General features: G+C 39.6%; 1 protein-coding gene across 1 annotated transcript in view; it reads right to left on the reverse strand.

The window, feature by feature from the left end:
- The window catches only part of macrod2 (mono-ADP ribosylhydrolase 2), a 413,397-nt gene that overhangs the window by 225,176 nt on the left and 163,814 nt on the right, over positions 1 to 24,407 (reverse strand). Inside the window, exon 5 of the mRNA XM_085297273.1 lies at positions 22,912 to 23,028. Coding sequence (XP_085153399.1) covers positions 22,912 to 23,028 — 117 coding nt within the window. The remainder of the gene's footprint in view (positions 1 to 22,911; positions 23,029 to 24,407) is intronic.

Raw genomic sequence — 24,407 nt, forward strand, 5'->3', positions numbered from 1 at the left:
CATTATGTGTGTGTTCAGCTACAAACAAACCGCTTAGAAAAAAAAATAAACGATGGGATGTGGTAGAGATGAATGTGTTTAAGCAACACCAGACGACTTTTGTACCTCTGGTGTTGACTTCAAATTCAAAATGAACATAGATTTAGATTCATATGTGTCATTGTTCTTATTGAAGCTGTTAGATTAGTTACGTGTATACGCTGAATATGAGCTTACAGTGCATAGCTAAAATTGGATCGATGGAACAAAAATTAATAATTATGAATAATATAATTGTACAAGAAACCATATTTAGTCACTTAAATGGACATTTAAATTGGCCTCCCCATGACTCACTGTGAGGCTGTAGAACTGCATGGCTCTCTTCCAGATAAACAGCAACGATCAGGTCATGTGAGAAACATTTGATCATGTACAATATTCACTTAAAACTAGTGTAAGTGATGGTAAGTCCATTTTAGACATGGATCATATGTATCTAATAGGCCATATTTGTGTTATTTCTGAAAAAAAAAACCTGTGATAAATGTAGGACAGTAGTAAATAGTATACTGGATAGTAGCGTATAGTTGTATATATAGTGATTCAGTGAGTAACCCATTTTCAGGCTAGAAATAGTGAAATATGTTACTGCTAAAATGAATTTAATAATTCAATATTTTTAATTTATTTAGTTTTGATAAAAAATAAAATAAAGGCTACAGGTTGAAGACTCACCTGTTCTCAGCTGCATTTGAATAAAGCACCAAATCCACACTTTAAGCTTAAATTTCAAAACTTACATTTAACTACTGATTTTATCTACTGTTCTGATTTTATCTGTTTTGATTTTATATACTGTTGTTTGTTTGTTTGTTTGTTTGTTTGTTAATTAGTTAGTTAGTTTATTTGCTTGTTTTATTCAATTTTAAATCATGCTTTTTATTTGTTCTTGTTTCTAATGTCTCTGTAAAGCACTTTGAATCACCTTGTTGTTGAATTGTGCTATACAAATAAACTTGCCTTGCCTTACCACCAGTAGTTATATTGATGTTTTTTCACTTCTTGTTACATATTTACAGTTTGTCTTTCAGTATATATTTTATTTTTAGCAGATCTGCACTTCACTGTTACTGTTTTCCTTCACATTTGGCTCAATATTGACTAAAAAAATGTACTCACTTTTCTTTTGCAGCTGTCTACTCAGCTCTTTTATGAAAGCCAGCCCATCAAGTGCCATGCCATAGAACAGAATAACCCGTATTTGACATCTTGACTAGACAGGGCTAGTCATGACACTTACGAAAACTGACAGTGTGAATCAAGAAAAATGTTTCTGAATAAACCATCCTTTAAATTCATGTGTTTTCCTTATGGTTAGCATATACACATTTTTAAGGAAACATGTATACCTTAAATGGTCAATGAAGCGTATACTGTAACTTCACTGACTTCAATTTGCAGTACAAAAAGGAAACATTTTGAAAAAAGTCACACAAGTTAAAAAAACGTCTCAAAGTCACAGTCCAGTAGGGGTGGGGGAAAAAATCGATACTGTGTAGTATCGTGATATTTTGTTTGCTAATAATGCATCGATACGGGGACAGCAGAAATCGATATTTTGTTACAAAAAAGTTTTTGTGGAAAAGTTTTCCTCTGACTTCAGAGCATGTTGATCCTTTTTCTGAGCAAGAATCCTGACATTCCTTCACTGTCCAAATGTGTTTAACTTTTTTTATGGCAGCAATAAACATGACAGTTTACTTATTTTAATTTAAGACATGTTTTATTTTAATTAAGTTTAAAACGTTTTTATTTAATGTAAAATTATATTTTGTTTTAATTTACTTTCTTCAGTTGCTGAAGGGGCTGCATAGTTTTCACAAATTGCATAGTTTAGAATAGTTAATATAGTTATATATAGTTAATAGTTAATAATTGTACCAGATGGTTGCATTCAGTTAAGTTGGACTAGACTGTAATACAAACCGTTCAGTTTGTCAACAATAAAACTGACTGAAATGAGAGAAAGACTGAGTGTGAGACTTTGATATTAGATAAAATGAATATTGATAAAGTTTACCTTTATGTACAGAATCTGAATATCGCAAAATATTTTTAAAAAATTGCAATAATATCGTATCGTGCGTTAAGTATTGTGATAATATCGTATCGTAGGATGTATGGTGATTCTCACCTCTACAGTCCAGGACTGAAAGTTTGAATTTTCATGTATTTCAATGAGTGCAATTTTACACAGCATTGCAACTTTTTTGTTTGCTAACAGATCTTTACCACTAAGCGGTATATTTAATACAAACAAGTGTGCTACATGTTCTAGTGGAGATATGCTGAGGAAACAGTGAAGTCCAATGGCAGTGCAAGTGGCAGACGAGACACTATAATCAGATACCCAGATATTAAAAAAAAGAACCCAAACAGCACATCCTAAATTTCTCTGCTCTCCCTTAATCACTGTGTAGCCACACACAATGAGACCACTGTTTACTTTGAAGGAAATCAATACAAATACCTTTAGGAACTTTTTCATGCAAACACGTCTGGAAACACCCTCAGATCTTTTCATTTGATCTCCTCCTCATCCCACACACCACAACGAGAACCGCGGGCGCACCAGCTGCTGCCTTATTCCTTTTCAGCGAACTTAGCCATTGTGCTGTAATTGCTGTAGTATCTTCTTATTCGAGAGTATTGACATATATTGACTGGATCCCCGACTCTGTTCAGGTTTCCTGTCACAGACCACTAGTATTGCTCAAAAAGATAATAATAAATTATGTCGAGTAAGAACACTCTGAATATGAGGCGATATCTAAAGAAGGATTATGACTGACACAAGCATAGGTTTTAAGAGCGTGTGAAAAAGCCACTCTGAGCAATATTTGCTGCTTTTATACGGTTTAAGTGAGACTACAGACGATTTCAAAGTTTAGAAATCAAACAGTGCAACATATATTTACCATTTTGTTTTGCAGATCTTATAAATGCTCAGTGACATTAAGCCATGATGAAGATTTATTCAGAGAAGCTTTACTCATACTGTCTGTCTACAATGTTGCAAGTGATAGCTACATTTTAATTTTTTCCAAACCCCATTCAAGAGCTGTTTTTGTTTCATTCTTCCCATCTTCCTAATTACTGTGTATTGTTTCACATAATCTCAGTTTTATGCATCTGATTCCAGGTTGTCTCCACCAGTCTGATGAAAATGCTAATCAAGTCATTACTTGCCGTCCGACAGAAACAATGCTCCAGGGATGATGAATGGAACAATGTCTTCTCTTGTAGCGGGATTTGAGAAGACCTCCGAAGCAAAGAAATACAGCCAGAGGTCACGTCTTCTTCCAGGTTCAAATTAACCATTTATTTCACGAAGCTGAGTGAGAAACCTGTTAAAAAGTTTTGTGATTCAGTCAGGGTGGTTCGCGTAGATTCTTGTAAAGTCTTTGTGATTGGTTTTAATTGAAGCCCTTGAACGACAACCCGGCCATTTTTGATATATAATCACGTAGACTTTTGCATTGAAATGTGCTCTGAATAACATTTATTCTAATGTAATGTCAGTCTGCCATAGCACCAATCATTAATTCCTCTCATTCTAAATTAATGTTATTATATATCAACCCACACATCCACAGATTAAAAGCAAGGTGCATTGCTTCTATTCCATCCCTGGCCTTATAAAATGAGTAATCATCTGAGTGGCTGATTTTACAATCTGGTCAAAAAGACCGGACGTTAACATAATTCTACAGTTTCGTAATAAATTAATATTAAATCTCTGAAAATGAAAAGTATAAATGAATAAATAAGTGGACGTTATTAGATGACTGGCAGATTTGATAAGGAGAAAATAATACGTGCTTTAACAGGCATCCTGCTACAATCAGTGCTTTAATTAAAATGCATATTACAAAGTAACAGAAGAAATAATGGGAAGTAACAGAAACACTGTTTCCTGCCTAACCTGCCTACTACAAAACAGCTTTATCTTCTTTACAAGCAACCGAAGCCATGTTCATTATTCCATCTGTGTTCGTGTGTGTGTGTGAGTGTGTGTGTGTTTCTGTGGTGAGAAAAGGGGGCTCAGAAGGAGTATCCAGTGACACATTACTGACTGTGCTACAGCTGTTCTGCAACCGTCCCCATCACACGATCAGATAAGCGCACTAAAGGCTCCAGCATGTTACTGTGTTGATGCTACACATGGCTTTGCAGGCCCGTGTCTACATGTTATAGCTGCATCCTGTTACTTGCGTGGACAAAAATATGTGAAATGAAAAAGTAGGGCACTTTTTTTTTTCATGTTTATGCAGTTGCTGGCCCTTTAGCTGTTTTGCACTTCTTTGTGCTAAAATCTACTGTGGTAGTTTCTTCTTCTATTCAACCTAAACTCTCAGCTAATCAGCATGTGATCTACATGCCGCCAGCCTGTTGGAGAACTGTGTGCAAGCATGTTTTTGGTGAAATAAATAATCCTGCAATTATTTAGAAAGATCTCAAAGCACATCTTGATTCCAGCCAATCACAAATCAAAACCCAACAGATAGAAAACAGGGAGGTAAAACTCTGTGACGGTCTCCGGTCTACCTTCTCTACAAAAACCAAAATATCAAAAGAAACTCTTCTGGACATCCTGTGCCAGAGTGAGAGGAACAAATTAATAAATCCAAGCAAATCAAGAAAATATAATAAAAAGACATCATCTCCCACAGATTCTCCAGTGTCCTAGTAAAAAGTAACACTTGGGCCAGTAGCTATGATTGCCAAAAAGCAAAAAATTGGTAGTAAAGAGGAGACTGCCACCAATCATGAAACAATAATGTGAAGAGGGAACAAAGAGCTACACTGGCAAACATCACAACATGGCTATTAACCATCTGCACCTGATTCCACCAACACATCCTACTTCAGTCCAAAACAGATTAAACTCTTTACATCCTTGAACATAAATATCAGTTTATAATATAATGTAGGGCTGTATATTTTATTCCATATAAATTCAGCTTAATTAAAGTAATTCTCGAGTTGAACATACAAGAAAAAAATAATAGAAAGGGACAAAAAAGGCACATCAACATATTCAAGAACAAACTGTGCCAAAAGATGGGCAAAGTACATGTTACAAATAGTAGAAAATAAAGATGAAACAGAGGGATAGTAGCACTTTAGCAGCAGTGTCTCTGCATCTCAAGTTTTTGGATTTGAGCTCAGAGAACCATTATCTATTCCTTGTCTATCCTCTGGGGCTCTGAGGGCTGACCAGACACACTAGGGTGACAGAATCAGGAGAAAAATGAGAAAAATAATTGGAAGGTCAGATTTGATAATGGCCACTCCAGTGAAAACCATGCTCTTAATTGGTATAAGCGCCGTTTGGTGAGTTTTCAAGGTAAAAGTAAAAGCACTCATTATCTTTTCCTTCTCGCGAAAGCTGACGCTGCCTCGCAAGCCATGGCAGCGATCCCCTCGCAGTGTTTGAGCCGTGACATAAGGCTTACGGCGTTTCTCTCGGACTCGGGCTCTACTCTAATGAGTCGCTGAAAAATCATTAAAACCCGCCACATGGAAATATTTTAGGTGAGACGTAAAGTTGTGTTCGAGATTCGCAAGTGTCAAAGTAATTACTTTCCCATTTTCACATTCTTTTGTTGTTCATTCTTTGAGCAACAAGTTGAAATTCCACCTTCTTGAGATAACATGTCTCCTCTTCTTTGTATCTCTTTGTTAAACTCATCAGGTTGCAGCACGGGTACAAGCTTGTATAGCGAGACTGAAAACATGAACTTCAGCTCTCTCTGACTGTGAATCCCACTAAATCCCCGGCATCACCTGTGAGAGCGGGCAACTTTGGGAACCACAGTGAGTGTTGTGCAGCAGAATGAGTGTCACCCTTGCAGGACGAGTCCTTTCATCAGGCTTCACTATTACCCTGACCCTGCCATCTGGGAAAACAGATGATACTAATGAGGGATGGCTTCTTGTCTCAGGGTACCAAAGGCACACACTGCCCCCATTGTGCTACACTGTCCCTGGGCCCACTGGGAGTCACAGACACTGCTCATTACGCAAACATACTCCCAGTGATGGACAAAGACAGGTAAGAAATAACATGGGGCAGATTAACAGCATGATAAGATTGGGTGACGATTCATCATGAGACGGGAGGCTTAAAAAAAAATCCCTTTTTTAATTCCAACAAGTTGCAAGACTTGTAAGGCAGACAAGACTTCTCTACTTCTGCTCTGTATTTGTAAAATAAAACCGACAGTGACGGTGAATGGGTGTTGGGTAGACAGCAGGGGTGGTGGGGTGGGGGTGTTACTTGGCTGTGGATTGCTTCTGCACAAAACTGGAAAGGAGCGACCTCTCTGAAATGTGAGGGTCAGACAAGGCTAATTAGTCTGCAGCAGCCCCTCAAATTTCTGCCCTGGGATATTAATGAAGTGATCCATAGGAAAGCAGCTGCTCGCCACACAACCCGCCACCACGCTCCCCTTCCCACTGCAACCTCCATTCCCCTAGCCCCCCTGCTGCGCCGCGACTCTCCCTGGGAAGGGCAATGCTGTGCCAAGGAAGAAGCCCACACTGCCCCTCCAACCCGCCCCCCCACACCCTGGAGCGTGACAGCATCCGATCGATGGCCCCCGGAGCAGGAGGTAGATGAGCAGATGGGTGGGGTGTGCAGCTGTGCGTGTGTCGCTATGCCAGGAGAGGGTGACAACAGCCTGGCTTTGTGTCCTACATCAACAGAAAAATAATGTTTCCACTAGAGCGAGCACAACGGGTTGAGGAATGGATGTCTTGTGCCGATGTTTTATCTATTTCTGCTTTCCTGTGGCGTGTCGGAGGCTTGCCATGAGTAACTAGTGAGGTAAAGCTTATTAGAGTCTTGACTGGTAGATCTGCTCATAAGAGGCGTCATCATGCTTTGCTGTCATTTCTTCCATGTGCTCAGGGCTCACACAGCAGAGGAAATGATGTGCCTACGAAATACCTGCCTGGAGACCGAATATCAGAATTTTTCAGAGACAAGGAAATGAAAAAATAATTCAACACGCTGCCTCAAATTCACACACGACAAACCTTTTGAGACAGAGAATAAACAGGCCGGGTTTAATTTTGAAAAATTCACACCTATCAGCGTTTGCTCACATCAAAACTTCCGCACATAAGCGAGTTTGAACCAAAAGAAAGCTCTGATCTCAACTTCCCACAAAACAATAGAAAGAAAAGAAAGAGGTTCTTTTTTAGGGAGGGAATGTGGAAAATTACAATGATTAAAAATCATTTTTCAAGGCTTTTTGAGACTAACGAACCATGATGAACACAAATCAAAGATGACCGTTCTTTTGTAACATTTTTTTAATAATTACAAAGAAGTCAGAAGTCCTGCCTACAAAGAATTTTTAGTTATTAAAAAAAATAGAAGGATGAAGCACGTTCCTAACCCATCTCATCGCTTCGCTGTTTCAATCTGGGCCCTCTCATCTATTGAGCAAATGTGTTTTGTGGACTATGAAATATAATGTTGTAAAACATTTTGCTGAAAGTTGAGCCTCATGAGCTGTAAGCTGCCTCAACAATCCAACAGCTGCCGCAAAAGGTTTAATTCTTCATCCCTGACGTGACTGTAGAACGACAACCACAAAGGCTCAACAGTCAAACTGCTTGTTGTGGATATTGAGACAAAGAGCACAATAACGTGCAATTCCACAGCCATAATAACCATATTATTAGTGTCGACTCCTTTTATGAACATAAAAACAGTTTTTTCTTCTTTCTTTGACAGTCGCGGCATCTTTTAACAAAAAACAAAAACCGCAGGACGAAATACACATTTTCATTTTCACTGCTACCGGTGCCTGTTAAAGCCAGGGCACTGCATAATCTTTTCCTAATTTGTCACTTAAAATAACAACCTTTGGTGAAGTGCGGGAGGTTAAAATTCCCAGTGTGGAGTTTTCCCCTACAGGCAGCGGCATCATTCAGTTTTTGCAGGTTCGGGTCCTTAGAAATGCAGAATTAAATCTCCATCCAGTTACAGCTCTGACAGCTTATTTCGCACGCATCGATGTGACTGCAAGGGTACTAGAGAGGGACCCGAAGACCAGTAGGCCAGTGTCCATGAGAGCACCTCTGCAATTGACGGTGTGTTGTTGTGAGGGGTCACCGTATGAATACTGAATCAGCCGCATGGGTCCACAAGTACTGAATCAATGAGTCTTCCGTGACCATGATGATGGGAATAACAAACGGATATGCAAAGTAACCTGCAATTCAACCGGGGGAGAAAAAAAAATAACCTTAAAATCCTCAGCTGTTAAATAATGTTTTAAAAGCAGTGCAGATGGTGATGGTACTCTTGAGCGCTCATGCAGACTGCATAAACATGAATTTTTCCTACGTCTCGTGTGTCACGACAGAATGTACTGTCAAAACGCAGTGGTGTATAAGCCTGTTACTGGGAGCAATATGAGATTCTTTTGATCATCTGCTGAGTTCCAATCTGTGGGCAAACAATTGCCACCGGCATCTAGTAATGACACATTTTATAGATATCATATACTGCCCTCCGAGAAGCACCTCCATTACAGCGGGGTGTCAAAAAATGTGACCCCTTCTCTCTTTCATCTTCACACCTCTTAATGAACACTCACACTCCCTGAACCTTTTCCTCCTGATTGAGTTTTACCTTTTTCCCTGCCTCTGGACCCTTCCTCGATGGAAGCATTGGTCAAATCCCCGATGAGAGAGTTAACCCTTGGTCGGCTCTGATTCCCCAGTAAACAACGCCGGGCCTCTGGTTCATGAGTAATTGAACACTATTGATTCTAAGGTCTGGGGGTGACAATAATGAGGCCACATATTAGGCGACAGTAAACACGAGCTGTGAAGACAGCTTTACCTCTCGCTGACACAGAAGAAATCTTTTCACCTACATGCTCTGTGATAGCATCACTATCCAGTGTCTTTCACAGCACTTGCTTTGGCTTTCCTTATCGGCCTTGCTGTCAATACAGACAACCCTCTGCTCCACTGGGGGCATGAGGAGGTATTGACATTCAGCTCAAACCCACAGCTCTGAGTGGAGTCCAGGGTGTTACACATGAATTATGCATGCCTTGACGCCAGGATGCCGAGCAACACCAGTGCCATCATAATTGAAACAATTGAAAAGACAATACCAGATGGGTCAATAATTAGACAGCAGGAGGGGGAAACTTGATCCGGACGCTCCCCTGCTTTGCCCTGCCAACCTAACCACCACGTGCACAGAGGGGACCTTTACAGGCACGTCCTGGTCCCCTTCGGTGCCCTGCCACGTGCTGGGCGACATGCTGAATCGGGTGTGTATGTGTGCAAGGCAGTGTGCGTGCAACTATTTGGAAAGGATATGGCAAACTTTCTGGGCGAGATCACTTCCCAGACAGTGGCTTGTTCCCAATTAAAAAATTGAACGTGTTGTGTTTGGAATGTTAAAGTTTCTAGAAGTGCCGGGATAAGTGAACTTTTGTGGATCAGTAGCAACCGGCAGAAAGCATCTGCGAACTGCTGTCAGAGCGCTGCCACCTTGGATTAGCTCTCTGACGTTATTCACTGACATCTTTTGGTGTGCAGAAAACAGAGGCAGGTGAGCGATCCTTTTACCCAGCTCTGCGCTTTCATAAATCCACACTGAGGGCTCCCAACTGATCCATTGCACTCACTGGTCTCCTGGCCAGAGCGACTGGCTCAAGGTGATCACCATAAAACTGCTTGCCACAGAGCCATTTCTCACGTTGCCCCTTAAAACAACCCAGGAAACGGAAGCAGTGTGATGCAACAGCGACACTTCCTTGAGCCAATATGTGTCATAAAAACTTAAAGTCTACTGTGATCATTTTAAAATGGTTACAAAAGAAATCTTTGATGTATTTGGTTTCTTACTTAATTGATGCAGACATAGAAACTGTTTTGACTAAATTCAGAGTTTTCCCTGGAATGCTGTTAATCTTTATGTGTATAATTTCTTCTCATGAGCTTTTTAAAAAAAACTTTATTATAAGCAATATTTAAAAAAGAAACAACAGCTTAACGTGGAATTGGGGATAGCTCACATTTATTAATTTATTCAATTGTGAACTTGCAGCATAAGTGATTATTTTTCAGTGCTGAGGCCAAATAATTAGAGTATTTCTTAATTATGCCCCCCAAAAATCTTTTAGCACAATGTATGTATAAAAAGTTTGATATTCAAACAGCCTTGGGCCATAAAATCTACACACAAGTATACAAACTTGACTATCCTGGGAACATATTGATTGGGAAAGCACTTAAACCAAGGTAGGAATCCAGCCCATAATGTTATCAAAAAGGAAGTTTTATTTTCCTTTTTTATGGAGTCTCATTTCCGTATTTCTCAAAGCGGTGCCCCTGAAGGAACACACTGGCTCCAGTGTATTGGTCCCCATTAGAGTTTATAGAGACCCATATGTACTTTTATGGGTAGGTTAATGGTTTTTAAAGGGCCACAGCGCAGTTCTGGATCCACAGCATTAAACTCACGAATGCCAACCAGGGATATACATACAGGACACGTGATTATATTTAGGAATGAAATTTAGCATATACCAATGTCACCATGCCTGTGTATCTTGAGCAGAGAGATACTGGGATGCACAATGAAGAAAGGAAGGCAAAACCTGTCAACATTTACAATCTTAAAAGCCTAATGAGCGGAAGTAACCATAGCAATTTAGTGAAAAGAACATCAAAGACTAGGGAGCAACTATTTAGGCAGGCTGTATTCATGCATAATTAGCTGTGAAAATGGCACTACAGGAGTCTGCTACTCCCTGTTCTTAATTAGTTTTTATCCTTAGTCTTGGATGAGAAGTAAACAAAGCCATCAGATTAAAACTTTGCTTTCTTCTCGTGACAACGACGCTGTCAACGGTGGAGACATGCAGAGTTTTACCCGAAACTGTGCACTGTTGTCCCCCAGGAATGACTGGCAGTGCTCTGTATTGGTCTTGGTGGTGGCATAAGGAAGCCCGAAGCCCCGCTTAACACTACAATGCTGTTGTTGTAGCACGACAGTCAATCTTCAGAACTGAGCATATAAATAAAATTGAATAAAAACAAGCTAGCTAGTGGAGCGGAGGGGTTTCAGTGTTTAAAAATATTAACTTCGGGTGTATCATCGCATCATGCTCCGGCAGCTTTTTGTGAAAGACCTGGAAGTCTTTTGAGAGTATAAAAAGGCTGATAAATTTCGTAAAAATATATATTTGAAAGTCAAATTGCGCAGTCTCTTTTTCTTCTGTCACATTTGACTTATTAAAGACAGCCTGGAATAGACTAACTCCAGACACCATGTGTCATTTTGCAAGTATTCCACATTTATTCAGGCTGGGAAATAAACACGCACCACATTTGTTTCTTTCAGTTCCCAAACGCACATCTCAGCTATTTTATCACAAAAGAGTCATTTGACTTAGGGTGAAATATTTTTTTTATATCATCCCTACCTGATTGCAATAAATTGACAATATATGTACACAGATTGGTCATTATTTTAGATTTTAAAGGAGCGCTTTATTTGGAGCGGCAGTAATCTACAAAATCCCCTATTCGATGATGCAAGTATGGGAAGTAACAAGAAAGACCCGTTTCATGCATTCCCATGCCAAAAGTAAGTCTTCAAAGAAGAGAGACTAAAGGTAGAGTTTAAAACAAGAAAAACTTTCTAAATGTGTTTTTATTTATTCATTTATTACTTTTATTACCTCCACCAGGGAGGTTGTGTTGCTGCTAGCATTTACATGACTGCGTGTCATTCTGTAAAAACTGTAGCTCGAAAACTTTTGAATGAATTCTGAGTGGGGTCATGTTAACAATCCATTCAAATCTGACTCACTTCATCCAAGATCTTCAAGGTGAGCTCAACAATTTATTGTGATTTATTGAAAATTGACAAAAAACTTAGAAACTATGATTCTTACAACTGTGGTGTGTATTGTCAACATATTGAAAGTATTGTATTAAGATTTAAAATAGGTGATATTTGACCTTTGACTTTTCCTTCAAAGCCAAATTCTTAATAATGCTCTATAGAGCTATTGAAAACAATGTTTTTACTGCCACTGCTTAAATTACCAACATATAAGGAATGATATGAGGCGGTGCTACACATGTGATCGGCCCTGTATAGGAATTCTAATATTATCATTGCTAAAGAAATAGTATTAGCTAGAACCATCCCTGCTACTGTGGTATGAAAAAAATAGACTCTACATTAAAACAAAATGCTAAAAAATACAACAGATTTTGGCAGCTGCAACACTTCACCAGTGATGGTTTTCTCTGTATGTGTAAATGTGCCACCGCTGGGTGATGAGCCCTTTGTAACGACAGCCTTCATTAAGCCTGGCTCACTCACGGACAGATGGGAGCTGTGTGTGATAGGACGGCAGTACTGCATTAGAACTGCTGCCACATTCCACTTCAAACCTGACCCTCCACTGGTCCCACTTCATCTGCCACCCACAAGCCCCCTCCCGCCGCCACCAACCCACCCCCTCCTGACGCATCACTGTCATCCTGGGGCTCGGGCACGCCTTGATTTCACCCCCTCCTCCAGAAAACAACCGCTGCCACTACCACCTCCCACCCCCACCCCATCAGTCAAACAACCAGTCTACCACACAGGCTGCAGCTACTCCTGCACCCCATTACTCCAAAGGCCTCTCACCTCCTATTTTCAGCCATTTTTGTGAGAGACCACCGCACTTTCTGACTGCTCGTGTTTACCCGATCAGTCACGACCAGCCCACCACCAACCAAACACACAAAGAGACACACACACACACTTCTAGTTTCCCGGTGATGAATGACCGTTGGCCGTCTCACTGACAGCTAGGCAGCTGATGCCACATAATTACAGTATCGCCGTTTAGGCAAAATTACCAAATTACTCCGGTTCTCAAGAGGCCTGGAAGACTGACAGGCCAGCCAACAAAGGAAACCCAAATATCTGAAAGGAGAGCGACACAGAAGAGTATGTGAGACTTCACAGATAGAGTGAATTTAGTTTTATTCTGTTCTTTGAGCTAAAGAGTGAGATGATTAGTGTGGAGAAGCAGTTTTTGTCTCATAAATAATACAAAAAAGGCCTCTCCTTGATATACTATTTTCCTTTTCATACTCAGTTAATTCTATCATTAATTCATCTTGGAAATCTAGAGTGTATAATCACAAACAGCTTAAAATTTCATCCCAGCAGCAAGGTCTGGCCATTTTTTCTTTTCTTTTCTTCTTTCTTTTACAAAGGTTTATTACTTTTTTTTAAGAGTTTCTCACCTTTCCTTGATTTAATGCCTTCCTTTATTCAGACTAAAGATTGTAATCACTTCAGCCACTATTACAACAAAAAGTTCAGCTTTTATATTTAAAACTAAACAACGACCGGCAGGCCGAGCGACCGAGCTACCAGACAAAAACATTAAAACAATCAAGACTGTCTGAGAAAGTCCGTGGCAGACCCCGCCTGGTAAATGGAGTGTGGGTGAAGAGATGAAGTGACATTTATGATGTGAGCGCTAACAGTGCGCAGCAGAGAAGACGTTGACTTAGCACTGTGTGCGTGTGGCTGGGACTGCGATGGCCACCGGGGTTGATTTAACCCCCGCTAATTTATCTGCTGCAACAAAGGATTTCTTTAACTCCACACTTGAATTCAAAATGAGAAAAAGAAACACCTTGTAGCAGTCTCACCACTTCTGTTTGATGCATTATGAAGAGATAAAGCCATTAGCCATTTCATTTGTGAAAAGGGAGGCCAGGAAATTGCTTACTAACTGCTTTTGCAATAAAATGTCTCTATCTGTTATATTTATACTTTGGCTTCAAAAGAGTGGGCGGACACTGAATGCCTAAATAATATGTTATTGTTAAAAATCCAATCAACCTAACATGTTTTTAACATTCCTAAAATAATCAAGCAAGAAAAAACGACAACAACCTCTTCCTACATAGTTGATTTAACCTTTCAATCACTGCTGATCACACCTGAAGCGAAACCTTGGCCGACAGAGCTACTATATATGATGAAATCTTTCTTGTAAACAGGTTGCATCCAGATTAGCAAATTATGGGCTGTCCAATGGTCCTCCGAATGTGTCAAAATGAGCTATATATGCCACTTACTAATAGCGAGTACTTTGTTGTGATTTATCTGTGTTTGCTGAGTGGAAAGAGACGAAACAGACGGCCTGGTCTCCCAGATTAAATAGGGCATGGGAAAGATTCCTCATGCTATTACGGAGAAAAATTTATCACAGGCGTGTGATTAGTATTGTTAGCACAGGTGCAGTTACAGTAAACACCAGAGACTCCCATTTTGTACTGAGAGAGAGCAGAAGATAAAGAAGGAGGTGAAACGAACTAGGGTGCATCTCCCAAAGGTGCTTCGTCTAACTGCGGTCCTGTAAGTTCCACCAGAGCTCGCAGCAATAGCGCCGTTTCCACACACTGACGCTGAAACAAACTTTTGAACCCACCATCACAGCGTTTGGTCATTTTGTCCATGTTTTGTGTTGTCGTCCAATTAAAGTGAGCAGTTTTTGTCATTAGACCGATTTTTCCACAGAACGGGAAAGAAACGGGATTATCAAAAAAAAAGACTTTGATGGTTTAGTTCAATAGGTATTACGTCTAAAGAGTTTTAACTGGAAACTAGAATCAGTTCTTGGCATTTAAATATTTTACGAAAATAAACCAGAGCAACATGGCAAATATTCAATCTTTAATACATCACTTGCTATGAGATTTGTTGTAGACGAGAATTACCGAGAGCAGGGATGTCAAACTCATTTTACATCTGGGCAACATTCAGCCCACTTTGACCTTAAGTAGGCCCGATCAGTGAAACTCCCCTTTCTGTCAGTGTAAATAAGTTTAACTACACATTAAAATACTCAGATATCTTTATATATGAAAAAAAGAATTCCAACAGTACGTCTCTTTTTCTAGACGATAGAGAAATGCTGATGTGGTGAGCGACTCTTTGGAGTTAAATTATAAAAAAGAGATGTGTAAAATTACAGAAAATGTTTTGTAATAATACAACAAATTCTTTGTTAATTCACAGAAATTTTTTTTAGTAGATAGTGAAAGAGATTTTGGTCATTTAAATGTTTATTTATTACTTTGCAGGAGGAACAGCCATGGGCGAGGACTTTATCAGTAGGAAAAGCTGTAAAACGTATAAAAATACAGTTAAAAGTCCAAAATTTATGCCCTCCTTCAGATTTCCAGGTCGCACTGGACCTAGAGTGATTACACTGATAACCTTCCACCTTTTTCAGCTACTGTTACAGTTCAGAAGGCTACAAAATAATAACATAATAATAATATATAAATGATCAATTTGTAGACACATAAAATATACATGATTGTATGGACACTTATTTTATAAATATAATGATTTTCTACTTAGCGGTTAAGTCATGGTGGTAAGTGAGACAGATACAGAAATAACATCCTTTAGATCTAGTCGCTCTGTCTGCCAGATGCTGCCAAACTACAATGTCATGTGAAAACAGAAGGGTAGAGAGCTCTGATATTTTTAAAGCTCTTAGATCTTAGTAACACACACTGAGAAGCTAAAACCACAGTATGGTTTCAGTGGACACAGGATGCCAGGAGGCTCATGTGGTAGCAGTATGAAAAAAAAAATACATGAATGAAGTGATGTTGTTCAAGCAAAGCCTGAGTGCGAACTGGAGAACTGCAAAGTCATTGCCGACACGGAGCGTCAGCTGAGTGTGTCAAGAACAGTTAGCATCTAGTTTTAGATAAGAGGGTAATCAAAGGTTTGCCAGGATCTCAGTGCTGCATGGATAAGGTTGTGTCTCCACACTATCAGAGCGGGATGGCTAGAGGCAATACTCCAAAGGCTGAAATCTAAAACCTTACCACTGATAATGTAGAGTGAATACAAACGTCATATGAATCTCAATGATCACCGTTTCTTTTAAAGAGTTTGTGAAATAGCGGACTGAACATGTTCTTTGCTCAATGAGACTACAGACGTTTTAGATATACAAATAAATGAATACAGCACTGTTGCATTCATGTAACAAAGAAGCTCAATAAAAACATGTTCACAAATAATTAAAGATTAAAGTCGAAAGAGGCCACTGTTATGACAGAAAGACGATAAAACTAAATCTTGGCCCATCTTTCTTGGATCCAAATATGATTTATTATTTAAAGCATATACTTAGAGCTCAAGGAATAATGGATTCGGGGGGTGGGGGGGGGGAGGCAAAACAATAAACAGTGCAAATGTTTTGAACTGTCAATCTAAAGTAGCCCTAGGGAGAAAAACAAAACTGGGTAAAAGATTTCAGATGAAACTGGAGAATGAAAACATCCAACCTCTATCTAAAAGTTCCTCTGGGACATTAACTTTCTCAAGCAGACCTCTAGTTTGAACCCTAAATACTTTCTAGGTCTACTGTGACAGCTAGGGCTGAAATGTGCAAGTGCTGATTAACCCACGAGGTCTTTGCTAAACGTTATTAGAGTGGACTAGTGGACCAGCATAATAATGATAAGATTCAGACATCTCCATTGTCGAGTTCAGCCGCTGCATATCATCCTACAAACTGTCACACATTTAAATTACCGTAACAGCACCAGATAAATGCAGATTATTACCATTAAGCGAGTTATATTTTATTTAAAGGATTATTCCAATTTGGCTTTTCAGACGTTTGCCTGCTCTGTGAGTCGTAGTAATTTGGAATAAGTGCGCTATATTTATGTTTTTTTATAATAATGATGATGATTTTTCATTAAAGGGTAAAACACTAAGTTTGTAACATATACAGTCATGTAAAAAAGGTTTCACAGGTCTCTGTGCAGTCCTGTAAAAATTAAGTACATGCCATGATTCAATAGCTTAGTTTTGCACCACCTTTAGCAGAAATAACTTCAGTTCATTGGGGTTTGCAGGGATTCTTCATGCACAGCTATTTTTGTGGTCTCACCTCAGCATTTGACCTTGACTCTTCTCCTTTTCAGCCATTCAGTTAAAGATTTGCTGGTATGTTGGGATCATTGTCCTGTTGCACACTTTAGGTGCTAGCTATTACTTATTATTACATATTTAGGTGTTTATTTTGTTGGTTGACGCAGTGACTGCAATGTGCCCAGGTCCTGGAACTATAAAACATGTCCAAATCATCACCCCTCCACCACTGTACTGACAGTTGCTATGAGTTTGTTTGTGCTGTGAGGTTGTTTGTGCTGTTATGCTGGGCTTGTTTTCACCAAATGCGATGCAGTGCATTACGGTCCGACGTCTCCATTCTGTCCAAAGCACATTGTTCCAAAAATCTTGTGTTTTGTTCGGATGCTGATTCAAAACTTTGCAAACCAAAGACAGTTATTTTCAGAGTGAAGAGACTGTGCTCTGGCAAAAAAGCCAAACTTGTTCAGTCTTTTTCTAACTGTACTAGCATGTCAGCATTGAACATGCTAAACGAGGCCTGAGGAGCCTGAGATGCAGCTCCTGTTTTTTGCATTGCATAGTTTGCTGGGGTGTAGACTCCTGAGATGATTGTGGCATTCGTGTTAACAAACACCTGAATGCTCCACACCAACAAACAGCCCAAGTTTCTATTTTATAGAGGTGCTCCCACTTACTGTTGATCACTTAATCAACTGCATTTGATAAGCAGCACCTGGATGCACCTCTTAATTCCTATGGAGGCAATAAGAGTGCTTAATTTTCAGCAGCCTACACAGAGTCCTGTGTAAACGTTCATGTTCACATGGCTGTAGAAGGCCAATAAAGGCTTTATTTAACAGTGTTGTTCCAGACTACTTGGACCATTTGTAGAACTTGAAGGATTTAAAGAAAAGCTAATAAATGTGTTTAAGTTTTAGCAATAAAGTTGATCTTGATATGAGACAAAGTTGTAACAGTGACATTAAAAAAATGCTTTGCATATGGATATATTTCAAACGAAGCTATAAAATCTTAAGATAGGTACGTCGAGTACAACTTTAACCGGGCAGAGAAGAGCAACTGAAGTGGTGCATGGTGCACATTTTAACGTAAATGCTAACTAATGGAATAACTGCACAGTGTTGAAACTCAGCTTCCAGTAGGAAAGTCGTAAATATGAGACATAGCTGGTTACACTTGACATTGTATTTTCGTTTGATCATTAATCTGCGGACGGATGAGTAACTTGTCTAACATGAGGTCAAACAGACAATTTCCTTGTCAGATTGATGTAATAGACAGTTTTCTTTTGTTGGAGTCTTTCCGCTATGGTAGGTGGGTAATTACTGTCATTGATAAATAATCTTGAGCCAGCCCCATAATAATCAGTCCCACATGTGCTTGGCCTTCTTAAAGGAAAGGCTCATTTGCCACTGGGATTCACAGTCTGAACTGCTTAGAAGGATGTAATGGAGAGCAATTTTCTTGTCTTGGGGGGGGGGGGGGGGGGGGGGGGGGGGGGAAGGCTGATATGGGATAGGTTAGCCCGGTCATTTTCCATTGCCTCGGCACATCAAATCTCCAAACAAGGACAACTCTGATTTCAGATCTACTTCTTTTCTCCCCATGGGCACTAAGTAGTTTTCCGGGACACAAGGAAGCATTTTATTGCTTTACCAGTGACTTCGAGTGTTAGGTTTAAATTGTCATTTCTCAATTTCTTACAAAAACAACAAAATTGACCAGTCTAATCTTCTTTTCTTTTTCTCATGAAAAATGATACACCTTGGCTGATATTTTTAAATAACACTTAAGACTCCGCAAATGCTATAATTTCAAGAGAAACAGCCGAGCACATGGCGTGATGAATGGCTTTCTATGCATTGTTGGCAAAGTCATTAAACGACTTCTGGACACAGAATGCCAACCCAAGCCTAAATCCCTGCAAACCTAATTAAAAGCAAAGAAATATACAGTTGGTTCTTCGCATTGTATGTTTAGACTGTCTAATTACATCCAGTGGAATAGATTCCAGAGAGGGGAGTCCCCAAAGAAGGCTGCAATCCTCTAAGAGATTTATATGTTTATAGAAAATTGTGAGAAGCCGACTAATGTTCAGGAAAAACTAGAAAGAGAATGCCCACGCTGGAAATATTGTGCTTTGCCAAGATGTAAACGCTAAATAATCCATCTGTCTGTGTTCTTCTCACTTTGGAAGAGCCGTGGAGCCACCATCTGCAGATATGCGTCAGCAGAAGCGGTTTTGCATGCAGTGAAACACAAAAATTATATTTTGTTGTTGACAATTTAAAAATGAAAAAGTTTAATTTATGCTGAAATTACTAAAGCTGCTTTTGGCTGCTCGCTCATTCACAAGGGGTCACCGCAGCACAGCATGTTTGATTTGGCAGAGCTTGTAGGCCGGATGCCCTTCGGGTCGCAACCTCAAAGGATTTATGTCTCCTCCGGGGATTGAACTGGGGATCTTTCGCTTGTTGATACAGTATGGAGTTACTACATAGTGAAAATGCTAACAATGTAAAATAAAATATGTGTTCACTTGTTAGTTCAATAACAGGTTGGTTCATATGATATCTGTCTCACAAATTAAATCCAGACACCGCAGTGTTGTTTGACAGCTTAAATGTCTTTGCAGCTACAGAAATCAATATGTGGCAAACAACATGTGCTGTGAACATAACAACAATTTTGGTTGGTTTGGTTTTGAGAGGCAACACAATGAGATATGAACCCTAACTCAGCTCCCACACCTTTGCCTCTAATGCACACTTCTGCACTGTTCCAGGAAAAAAGTGTGAGTCCAACCAAAACCTTCGAGTCTGGGTTTTTGAGTTGATCAAATCAGAGTATTTTACTCTGGATCAAGAAAGTGTATCAGTAATTAAAGAAAGCCATCATCAGCGGAGCTCCAAAACCAGGATTCACTATATCAATGGGTAAATAAAGAGCAGAGCCTCCATTTTAATCCAGAGGACTGAAAATTATGAACATGTGTGAGCCATGAAATTTATCTTAAAGAACAGGATGGGCAGGGAGGCTGGCGACTACCGCGGCCGTCACAGGGCAAGAGACGGCATACACCCTGGACAGCCCCTCAATCTATCATAGGGCCAGAGATTGGATTTTTAAATCTAATTACTCAGGTGTAACGTGATAGGGGCGAAACGTGGCAGGAACTGAAGATAAAAATATGGAGAAACAGATAAGACACCGTTTACTTGATATTAGGCACACCCAAATTAAGGTGCTTCGCTACGTGTGTTGACATCCATATAAGTGCGTTAGTTACCTGCTTCAAATGTAGGAATCATGGAGTGGATTTAAATGTGTGTATCCTTAATCTGAATCAGAGTTTTGTTAAATGTATTTCTAGTGAGTTTTACTGAACCTGGATTTTGGCACGAGGCCCAGATCTGTGCCTAGTTTTGCGTGTGTGTTTTTTTGTGTTCCTATCTGTGTGTTCCTAAAGTTTTATTTTCTGCACCTTTGCTGCTGCTGTTCTTGTTTGTTTTCATGAACTTTCATGGAGTTATTTATTTTATTCAGCTTTGGTTGATAAAAACTGACCTTGTGTTTTTGAAAGTAGCCTCTGTGCTTGCATTAGGGTAGTAATGTGCAGTAATGTGATAGGCTGACTCAGTAGGATCAATGGAGAGACACGGTGGACCATCACATTGGGATTTCCCTTCATTTGTCACACGTCTATAATGCATTTCTTGAATTTTCACTCATGTATGTGCTTGCTCTTCCTTTGGCATCTGTATCAAACAACCTTATGTTATTTAAAATCCAGGGATCATGTTCCTCAGTTTGATTTTACCATATGTTATAATTAGTATAAATGAAAATAAAAAGAAGCAGCCTATGCTTAGATGTTCTCTGGGGGGGGAGTTGCTTCTAAGCATGAGACTGACCACAGGGCTACTTTTGCATCGTCAACAGACACTTCTCTCATCAATGGTGATGATCCATCTGCTACGTTCAGTTCATTATACACATTTAAAAACTCATTTTATCCAGTTTATGTATTCAGCTTTAGCCACAGCAGAGGGCCATTAACATCATATTAACTTTCAATTAATGAAAAATATATTCTGCTATTTCACTGCAAGCTTTTGCCCTTTTATTGATACGCCTACATGTGACATCCCTGAATTTAGGGAAATTCAAAAATGAGAAAATTGTCTGCTGTCGTGTTTGTTTACTTTGTTCTGTGGTGAGTGGGTGGACAGACTATTATTTGAGATTTTGTACAGTGAAAAGATGTTGTTTGCAGTCACGGCAGCTTCATAATGTGTGTGGAGGTGGAACAAATAAGTCAGAGACAGAAATTAATGCAAAAAAAAAAAAAAAGAATAAAATCCAAAGTGTGGATAGACTTTAGACTTGTCAAAGCTGAGCTCACAAAGAAGAGTAAAGCAACTGTCAGTCCCCGAGAGCAGACGAGAGACGACGCTATTATGACAGTGATCAGAGCTAGAAGATGATACCGGCTCGGAGTAAAGATGCTTTAATATAAAATAACATCACATTCAAAAACGAACCGGCTGTTCCTGGTAAAGAACTACACAATCTATAACGAGTTATCAGCGTAGAGAAGGTGTTTTGCCCCGAGATAATTACAATAACAGTACCCAATGGCAGCGTGATTGCTCCCAGGTGACATTGCAGGTTATTAAATTGTCACGGTGCACCCTGCTTTGGATCTGCAGACACTTAAACTTGCTGCCCACAAGATAGACTCGCAGTTTATCTGCTCCATTTGTTTGACATCTTTACGACATACCGTATTAACACAACCTAATTTCATCTGAGCCTCAATGTCTTCTCTTGGCTGTCTCACGGAAATCCTTCAGGGTTAGGTTAGGACTGCTGGGACGTTTGTCTCGACCGAATTACACCAAGTGACATTTCTTCACTCCTGTCATGTTTTCCATTTCAAGTTTGCAAGGAAAGGAGCTTGTGACAAAGTTTGAAAAGAGACACGTGTATTAAGGACGATTAGGAAAAGAATTTCGTTTGGAAATATCTACGACAAACACACGTTGGCTTTCTTAACTTGATTAAAAAACATTATGTCCGTTACAGAGGGAAAAGGAAAACTGTGCAGTCCAAATTCTAATCGTTTATTCGTTCATCTTCATGATAGCAAGATTTATGTGATCTGTTAACGGAATAAATCAGGGATGAAAAATCAATCAAATTAAGCAACTAATAGCTTCGTTAATGTCTTTGTTTGTGTGCAGACGACACTCTCATCCAGCAGTACAGCAAGCACCAATCATATTAATTATCTTCCAAATAACAATTCCCTGTTTATTACAAATGAGCTCTAAAAACTAAGTAATTTGGATTCACAGGTTCTTCTGTTCAACATCAAATGCGTCCCACTCTGTTTTTGGCACTAATGACCTCAGTCATTATATGAGAGCATACAAGCGTGTATATAAGACATGTGGGGCCATGTGTGCTTGTGTTTAGTTTGCAAAAGCGATCATCTTTATCCAAAAATGACAGGAGCAATGGCCTCAGGTTGAAATATAATACACATATACATGTAAATGACAAAATTATTTAAGTCTAAAAGCAATCAAAAGACAAAAAAGTATTTTTTTTTTATCCCTACAAATGATTTTTTTGGCAATATTGCAAAGTAAGAGCAATCTGCCAGCTGGTTCAGAAGCCTTGTGTTGGAAAAGAAATGAGCTGTTTTATTAAAAACTTTACAGATTAATGCTGGAAAGTGCACTTAACGCTAATTCTTAATGTTCACTGTCAGGTGATGTAGCTCTCAATGGCAACAGTTTTAATTAGAGAATTATCCTGGAAGGCACCTCGGCGCACATTACAAAAACAAACAGAAAAAGCTAATAATTACTGATACTCACATCTTGCAGGGAGATCATAGCCGCAGGTGATCTTGGCTTTGCCGGTTTCACAGCCATTTAGCGAGTGACACTCGTCATACAGACAGGACCCAGCCGCTTTGTGTATGCAGCCATCAACTGAAACAAACAGACATACAAAGAGAGGTAAGGGACTACCTGAGGAGAAGCATGTAAAACCAGGCACTCGACATATCCCAAGCCAGCTGGGCTAATTAGGACTTTGCGTGCTTTATCATGAGAAAACAAACAACCAGCAACAAGCTGAAAATTATGTTTATGAGTTTGATTCCGGTTAGTGAATGTCTACGTTTTCAAATCAGCTCCCTGGTGCTCTATCTCCTCTCTATAGGGAGGCTGCGTCTGCCATAGAGTGCTGTGCCTATTGCTGGTAAATATTGACAAGCTTAGGAATGAAATTAGCTGGGCTAGGATCTAATAACGCCTCCGCACACAGTGAAAATGAGACTGTTCTTCCTGTAATCTCTCTCCTCTGTCAACAGCGATATGCAGTCCGATCATTAACTGTATTTTCTGGCCCGTTGTGGAATCCACCGTCTTCTCTGCGGTGAGCCTGCCACGATGTGGATCTGTGTTCTGATTCTGTCATGCTCCCGGTTGATGTGTGTGTCCTGGTTCTACGGAGACCCCTGCCCATCCCCCCACCTATCTAAGGTTTTAATTTTACCAGGTTAAGGCCAGGATACATCTGATTGATGGCACGTCTTACAGGAGAAGGCAGAGAGATAGAAATCCGCATTATCTGTCTCTGAAAGCCTGACATCCCCCCAAGAGCATGTTATCAATCACACTGAAACATGATAAAATCCTCTTCAAGTTGTCCTGTAAAAATCCTCACAGGCCATTAGAGGAAAACAGAGGTAGGAGGAAACAGTGGCAGGTGGACAACCACACGTACCCATTTTTTTGGTTGCTCTTCGTTAAGACGAGATCAATGGAGGGCAAAAGCCTCCCAGACTAACTTTATCTATCAAAACTAAAAGAGTTGAGATCAGACAATTAAGAGCCTGCAGGATAACATTAAACATTTTTGTAATATTCAGATTAAAGAAAAATGTGACTAATCACCATCTTCATCTATAATCTAATAATTATTCCTATACAAAGCTAGAAAAAACATCTTAAAAAAAAGGCTGGAGATTAGTTATAACCTATCTTCTAAAATCTATTTTGCTTCACATCGTCAACACAGACAAAAGGTCTTTTGATGAGGGATGGTCTTTTTCTCCGCTCCTTTCAATCTCTCAGAGATGAGTCAACAACAACAGCTGGGTGGAAGATTTTCTAGCTCTATCAATCATCTTTAATGGACTGAAGGACAGGCACTTGACAGAGACAAATCCTGATGGCTTTTCAAAAAAGTAACAAGAGTTTGACAGTGATGTGGATATGAGGAGGGATCGCTGTGGTGCCAATGAAAGCTACTTAACACAACAAGAGCAGATGTAGCGCTGGCTGTGGGCTTGGCATTTTTATAA

The sequence above is a fragment of the Mchenga conophoros genome, linkage group LG13, assembly GCF_057382185.1.
Source record: "Mchenga conophoros isolate Kocher_MC1m ecotype Shallow Benthic linkage group LG13, M_conophoros_male_GT1.1, whole genome shotgun sequence".
Classification (NCBI taxonomy): Eukaryota; Metazoa; Chordata; class Actinopteri; order Cichliformes; family Cichlidae; genus Mchenga; species Mchenga conophoros.